Below are 8,152 nucleotides of genomic sequence, written 5' to 3'. Positions count from 1 at the left end.
GAAAATATTCAATAAAATGTCAAAGATCCAGTAGTTTGACAAACAGCCACTTCGCCTTAAGATGTCGAAAACACATACTTGGGGGCATTTCTTATATCGAAGATAATTTTTTTCGATAAATTGAAAAAAAGAAAAGTGTCGCTGAAACATGAAATTATATTTATTCATTTTATTATCCTTGCCTCTTCAAGAATGGCATGATGCTTTACTAATATTTTGTCATGCATTGCACCAAAATATTTGTGAAAATTTGTACAATATATGAAGTTGATCAACTAATTATTTGGGGCCAGTTTCAAATTGATCAAGCCATTGAAGACTAATTTCGACAAAGAAGAGCTATTAGGGTTGGATGGATCAAGAATTAGCAAGAGTTTGGTGATTGAGAAAATGAGAGAATATCAACCGCAACAGGCTCGATGCAGTTATTTTGGTCGAGGCCGTGATAGAAATACCATTTTTTCGAGATCGAATTTGTGGTAACCAAGGTGGTTGACAATTGCGTCGAGTTAACACTGGTGTTCTTTTTACCTCCCGATGGGGCAAGATCTTCTCCTTTAAATCGAATCATCTTTCTAAGGGCAAAGCAGTTGAAACTCCATTCTTAAAAATAGATTCAACTATATTGATGAGGAATATTTTGAGGAAGAAGATAAAGAAATGGCTGGTACTGTCGTCGAAAATATTAAATAATAGTAAGTATTTATATTTTCTTCTTTCTAGTTGAAAAATAAATACTTAGGGGGCATTTGTTACATCGAAAATAATATTTTCGACAACGATGTTATTGAACTCTTTGACAAGCCAATGTTCGACGAGTTTAGACTTCGATCAGCACCAAGTACCAAAAAATATTTTGATCAACCTCCAAATACATGTTAGAATTAACTTTGGATTGGAGCCAATTAGGTACTCCGTTAGGTACTCTCTATTAGTCGAGTGGCTCAAGTGTGTAAGTCGAAGAGACAGACTCGACGAAGGTCAGTTATATCGAAGAAGAGGTCAGCAGGTCTTGAGAGATCGAGGTCAAGGCTCGATAAGTACTTTGTGAAGAACATAGTACTCGTCAAGAGGGATTCATCGAGGAGAGAAGTAAGGTTGATCGACAAGTCTTGTCGAAGCAGAGCGATAAGTGAAGATAATTGATGGCAGTTACCCACGTTGTACAAGTGAGCGGGAACGGTTATTCAAGGATTGACGACGTGGAAGTTATATTTTAATTTGATTGGTCGAAAACTTCTATAAAGAGGTGAAAGATCGAAGGAATAAGGGTTTGAATCTTTTCAGAGAAAACACTCACATCCCCAACGACTTTCTGAGTTAGTCAATAGTCTTTTTCTTTGAAAAGTTCTTTCCATGTCTTTACTTTTCTTTCCATGCAATTTATCTTCTTTGCCATGTCATTTCATTTCCTTTAAATTAAGCAACTTTTACCTTTTTTCATCTTTACCCTTTAATTTACTCTTTAATTTGATTTTCCTTTTATTAAAGTCATTTAAGTTTTATTGTTCATTTCGAATTTCTGCAAAGCTTAGTTCTTTCTTCTTCATCATTGTCAAAGGCATGAATTTTGATGCAAATAAAATTGGTACTCACAAAGAGAAATATGTTTCGCTTCCAGACCACTAGATATCGAACCACTTTCGATTTGCTAAAAATCGATAAAATAAATTTATACCTATATTTACCAGAATTTTTTAGATTTTGTATACATGATTAGCAAAAGTTATTTATTAAAAATAATTTAATATTTATACTGACTAAATAATAATTAAAAATCGTTAACCGCAAAAATATCTCTTTAAAATTGTATTTTTATTTGGGTATCCTAATATAAGCTGTTATTTTTCTCCTCCTATTTGTATGAACTACTCTAAATTTCTTTGCTCTTGTACATGAGAACAGGGAGTAAGTTTGTGAATGAAATTAATTAGAGAACCAAATATTTTTCAGTCAATATGAGTTAATTTTTTTAAATTATAAATTCTGAATTTTAAATTTTAAATTTTAAAAAATAAAAAAATAATTTTATAATAAAAAGTAGCCTAATATTAATTATTTAAAAATTTATTTACTATATTTTTTTGTGAATTAATAAGTATGATGCACTTTCTTTTTTTAATTTATGTTATTACTAAATTATAATAATTAATTTTAAATTTCTAGTTAAGATGACCGTTTTTTTAATTCCATAATTAATGCTCTTCAATTTTTTAAAAACATAATAATAATAATAATAATAATAATAATAATAATAATAATAATAATAATAATAATAATAATAATAATAATAATAAAATGTGTTGAATGAAAATCTTAAAAATATCTAATCCAAACGAGAGAAAAAACCGAAAGATATTTGCAACAACAAAGGTAAGGGTGGCAGTAGGCAGCTCTATCTATCTCTCTCTGAATTCCCGATCTTTCTCTTCTCTCTCTGTCTCACTGTAATAACAAAACAAAAACAGAAACAAAAAACGAAAGAACCTCATCGACCTCTCTCTGTCTCTTCGCCACTCATTTCACTTACCAAACCTCACTTCGATTCTCATTCTCATTATTCCGATTCTCCCTCTCTCCCTTCTCATGGGTTGAACACCGCGCTTCTCAATTATCCAATCAAATCACGCTTACAATATCTCAATGGAGTGGGACAGCAATTCCGATCTCAGCACCGATGACGACGAACCCTTCCTCCGCGGCGGCTCCAACGACGATGAAGATTTCGGTGTCGGACCTATCCCTTTCCCGGTTCTCCAAACCGCGCCGTGCGGCTTCGTGGTTACTGACGCGCTCGAACCTGACCAACCTATCATATACGTCAACACCGTCTTCGAGATGATTACCGGCTACCGTGCTGAGGAAGTTCTCGGTCGCAACTGGTCAGTTTCCGTTACTCTTTTTTCTCAATTAGGTTAGGTGTTCAATTTCTTGGTATTAGAATTTGGAAAGTAATCGAGGTATTCTAGAATCTGGTTGATTTTCTTAAACTAGGGTAGAGCAGTGCGTAGATAAAAGCTTGCCTGAATTTTTGTTCTTTTCTTTTATAGTCATAAACAAATTGAACCTAAATAACGAGTGCCCAATTACTTAAGAGTTTTGAGGCCTAGGGTTTAGCACCTTTTCTTTTATAGGCCTGGGGTGGCTGCCAAAAACCCTAGCCCTCTTGCTAGTGCATAGGATAAGGGAATTGTTGAATTTTTCTTCCTTATTTTAGTTTGAAGTTTTATTATTGCTACAGAATTTATGTAGTGATTAGCTGTTGAAGTTCCATGCATGACTGTTTTGAGTGCTAAGTAACAAGGGAGAGGGAGGGGGAGGACGTATCCAAATGGAATATGCTTATTCCAGGAAAGTTGCTCAAACATTTATGTCCAGAGTTAGGTGTATTTGACAGGTTATCGCATTTGTCAAATAGTTTTGATGTTTACTGAATAAAAATGTTTGCTGGACCATTTCTACTCCACCTGGTTTAACTATCAGAGACCCGGAGACGGATTCAATAATCTGAAACTGCCATCATGTCCTTGTTATATAGAAAATATGAGTTTCAGATACAATCTTGAAAGATTTGTGGGGAGCGAAGCTTTTGAATTGAAGCTCTCATTCACAAGTTTGTTTTTGAGATTTCTTGTTGGATGATGTTTTCAGTGGGCAAGAACTAGGTAGCTAGAAGGATCTTATTTTGTAGAATGCCTAGTTAAGTCTGGGGAAAATTGTAATGAAATTTCATTCTACAACTTTATTGAGTCATCACTCGTTTCCGGTGTCAAACTGTTTCTGTGGATGACAGACAATAACACTGATACCGCTATGACAGTCAGTTAGGGTGGTTGGATAGGAGGCTAATGCAGGGTTGTCAGCGGTGATTACCTGGGCTATGCATTGAGAGAGGTTGGTTTTTAGCGCTAACTGTTTAGGATACCAAGTCCCTGCCAACACATTCTGGCATATCAAATTGTGGCATTTATTCGGGTCAAATTGCACTGGTCTCTCCTAATATGCCATTAACGGAGCCTTATTAGAGTTTAGGATTGTGTTTCACGTTTGGCTTTATGTTTTGGTCTATAAGGCGGTTGCTTGAGACCTTACATTCTCTTATTAGGGTATGTGTGGGGTTTTTCTTTCTGGCTACACTTCAAAAGTTTGAAATTGGTTAATTTTTGGCCCTGATTGTATTGGAAGCTTTCTGTCTTGGACTAAATTTTGAACAGCTATCTGTTAAATTAGAATGAATGATTGCTTTCAGTGCTAAATTGATTATGATGAGGAGGGGATATAATTCCTAATATGGGTATTTACTGAGTCTAACTACTGAGTAGTTTTAATTATTATATTATTTTGGATGCTTTATATTGAGAGGGGATGGAAATCTAAAACTTTAGGATGTTTTGTATGATAGAAATTTCTGCTTGATTGACACTTGGTGCTTCTTATTAAAAGCCATACTTCTTTCACTAAGTATAAGTTAGAGTCTGAACTTATTCCACAACACGTGCTCGTCCAAATGCTGCCACTAGAGATGCAAGCGTTACACACTTACACTACACTACTAAACATACCAAACAATGGCATTGACAAGGCATTGCTGCAGTAAAGATCTGGCTTTTTTCCTCCTCCCAAACCAACAGCACTAGATAACTGGAACTAATCCAAATATTGTTGACACTCTCAACACAGACTTGCCACAGACCAAAAGTTCACATATTTATGAAATCTTTTCTTCTCGAGTTTTTACAAATGCATTAATGCTTCGTAGTTGAAATCTGAGTGGATACTGCATAGTAAGAGAAAATATGGTTAAACAATGTATTTCTGTTATACTTTTATCTGTAAGGGTATAGTGTCTCATTTTTTGGGAACCCTCTGCTACTTCAATGAATTATTCTCATTTGAGGCTTGTTTAATGCTATGGCTCTTATGTAAGATGAGTTGTGCTGCTATAGGATCGAGCAATATGGCAAAAAATAGTAATAATTAGATGGATCATTACCTTCCAATTGCTTCTCTCGTCCTATCTGATACAGGAGCAGGAGCAGCAAAATAGTAATAATTTGAATGAGATTATCCTTATTAATTATTGTGGGTTCTGTTTATGGTTGGAATTATTGTATCATAATACTGAATTTTAAGTGTTCAAGTATCATTTTAATCCCCCTGGAGTTATGATGGTGTGTCAGTAGTAAGTTGTGTCTGGGAGTTTGTAGTTAGTAATTATAATCTGCATTCCCTGATAGTTCTAGTTTGAAAGATGACGCTATAAAAGCTAGCTTTTAGTCTTTGTATAGAGGGTAGCAGCTATTTCATAATAATAAGTTAGTATATAAGAAAAAGAGAATAAGTGTTGGCGTTTTTACAACATATCTTGCTTGCTTGATTGGGTGTTTCAAATTAGTTGTAGCTTTGATCTAATCAGTTAAAAATATTTTGCAGCCGCTTTTTGCAGTGTCGAGGCCCATTTGCTAAGCGAAGGCATCCACTGGTGGACTCAACAGTAGTAGCAGAAATTAGAAGATGCCTCGAAGAAGGGGTTGAATTTCAAGGTGAGTTGCTGAACTTTAGGAAAGATGGATCTCCACTTATGAACAGACTGCGGCTGACACCTATATATGGAGATGATGAGATAACTCATGTCATTGGAATCCAGTTCTTCACAGAGGCAAACATTGATCTTGGTCCTCTTCCAGCTTCAACTAAGGAGTCTACTAAATCAGATCGTTTTCGTTCCGTGCTTTCCTCATTGCATCCTCGTGAGGTGGGGGACCGAAATGTGACTCGTGGCCTCTGTGGAATATTGCAATTGAGTGATGAAGTAATTTCTCTCAAGATACTTGCTCGCTTAACTCCAAGAGATATTGCATCAGTTGGTTCTGTATGTAGGCGTTTGTATGAGCTGACAAGAAATGAAGATCTATGGAGAATGGTGTGCCAAAATGCATGGGGATGTGAGACTACACGTGTTTTAGAGACCGTGCCTGGTGCAAGGAGACTTGGATGGGGTCGGTTGGCAAGGGAGTTGACCACACTTGAAGCAGCAGCATGGAGGAAACTGACCGTTGGAGGTGCTGTTGAACCCTCACGCTGTAATTTCAGCGCATGTGCAGTGGGCAACAGGGTTGTCCTATTTGGTGGTGAAGGAGTTAACATGCAACCTATGAATGACACCTTTGTATTAGATCTTAATTCTAGTAATCCCGAGTGGCAACACGTCCAGGTGAGCTCTCCTCCTCCTGGTCGTTGGGGCCACACACTTTCTTGTGTTAATGGTTCCCGTTTGGTTGTATTTGGAGGGTGTGGAAGGCAGGGCTTACTTAATGATGTCTTTGTTCTTGACCTGGATGCAAAGCCTCCAACTTGGCGAGAAATTTCTGGATTGGCACCTCCACTTCCTAGATCATGGCACAGCTCTTGCACTCTTGATGGTACCAAGTTGATAGTTTCTGGAGGCTGTGCTGATTCTGGAGTCCTCTTGAGTGATACTTTCCTCCTTGATTTGTCAATGGAGAAACCTGTCTGGAGGGAGATACCAGTGACATGGACTCCACCTTCTCGCCTAGGCCACACACTTTCTGTTTATGGTGGTAGGAAAATATTGATGTTTGGGGGTCTGGCCAAGAGTGGACCACTGCGTTTTCGCTCGAGTGATGTATTCACGATGGATTTAAGTGAGGATGAACCGTGCTGGAGGTGTGTAACAGGGAGTGGGATGCCTGGTGCTGGAAACCCTGGGGGAATAGCTCCTCCTCCTAGGCTTGATCATGTGGCTGTTAGTCTTCCTGGTGGGAGAATTCTGATATTTGGTGGGTCCGTTGCAGGACTTCATTCTGCCTCCCAACTTTACATCCTTGATCCAACAGATGAGAAGCCAACATGGAGAATCCTAAATGTACCAGGGCGGCCTCCTAGATTTGCATGGGGACATAGCACATGTGTTGTTGGAGGGACAAGAGCTATTGTGCTGGGTGGCCAAACGGGGGAGGAATGGATGCTAAGTGAGCTCCATGAACTTTCCCTGGCAAGTTCTGTAATCTAGATCCTGTCAATAAGTTGCATGCTGTAGTGAAGGCAATGTGCTACAAGGCTTTGGTTACAGTTGTGACATCATTTGGAGCACAAGTTGGCGGCAAAGGTTTGTATTGGTCACTGATAACTCTTGAGAAGCATTACTCTTGTCGGAAAGTTTGTGTACTAAGTTGTTTGCACAATGCATTTTGTTGTATATGGTTGGTTCTGGCTCGAGAAGAACTTCTCAGCGAGTTGCATACCATGTTTGCTTTTTGTGAGGTAATGAGGTTGTGTGAGACTTTGCCCTTCAGTATGCACAATGAATTATTCTTCCTGAATAGATTAATAGTGCCTGATAACAAGTAGGTAACATTTTAGGGTAACTCACTTGATCTCCCCCATGTTTTGTTCAAATTGTGTAATTGAAACCGTGACAAACAATAGAAAAAGGAAGGAAAAAAAAAGTGAATGCATGTTCATAGTAATTAGGTATATTTTATGTTATGTAAGTCTACTGTTTTGTGTTTTAGAACGAGTCAGCTGACATGGTCTTAATTGGTTGTACTGCAAAAAGGTTTGAGATAGGGAACACTGCATATTGTACATATTTTCGTGTATATTGTAATAATATGGAGTATGATGAAAAGCATTTGTAAATTTTTTTTCTTTTCCCCCCTTAATATGAAGTCACCACTGATGAGAATGAAATAAATAAAATTTGCCTCTTCGACATGAAACATATTTCAAAGGTTTTTATTTTTTTTTATTTTTATTGAATAAAGACGGTAGCCAAAGGAATATATTTTTTCTACTGGGATATCCACATGTTTGAGATGACAGATGAGAATTAAACAAGATTTTGAACGCTAGTAACCGGCGAACTCAGAAAATTTTTTTTTTTTTTTTGGTGTCTGAATAAAAGCTAGGCAAGGCCAAAATAGGCTAAAACATCTCTCTGGAGCAAAACAGCAACCTCCTCTGATGGTTCTAGCCACTCGGTGTAAGTAACATTACCTCTAGCAAGAATTTCGATGATTTTTGAGACAAGATCTTTATCTTCACAAAGAATTCTGGTTTGGAAACTATGGGAGACAAGGAAAACATCCAAAGAATCTGGTTTGCAAATGATCACTTTCAAACCACATTC

General features: G+C 37.2%; 1 protein-coding gene across 1 annotated transcript; it reads left to right on the top strand.

Moving 5' to 3' along the window:
- The first annotated feature begins 2,350 nt into the window (after positions 1–2,350).
- On the top strand, positions 2,351–7,651 carry LOC107639205 (adagio protein 1). Its single transcript, XM_016342667.3, has 2 exons — positions 2,351–2,882; positions 5,434–7,651. The coding sequence occupies exons 1-2, from the start codon at positions 2,644–2,646 to the stop codon at positions 7,031–7,033; spliced, it is 1,839 nt and encodes a 612-aa protein (XP_016198153.1). The 5' UTR covers positions 2,351–2,643; the 3' UTR covers positions 7,034–7,651.
- The last annotated feature ends 501 nt before the right edge of the window (positions 7,652–8,152 follow it).

This window comes from Arachis ipaensis, chromosome B4, assembly GCF_059453495.1.
Source record: "Arachis ipaensis isolate K30076 ecotype BB chromosome B4, ASM5945349v1, whole genome shotgun sequence".
Taxonomy (NCBI): domain Eukaryota; kingdom Viridiplantae; phylum Streptophyta; class Magnoliopsida; order Fabales; family Fabaceae; genus Arachis; species Arachis ipaensis.
The sequence above is the reverse complement of the archived record's forward strand: the minus strand, read 5'-3'. Positions and strand labels throughout refer to the sequence as shown.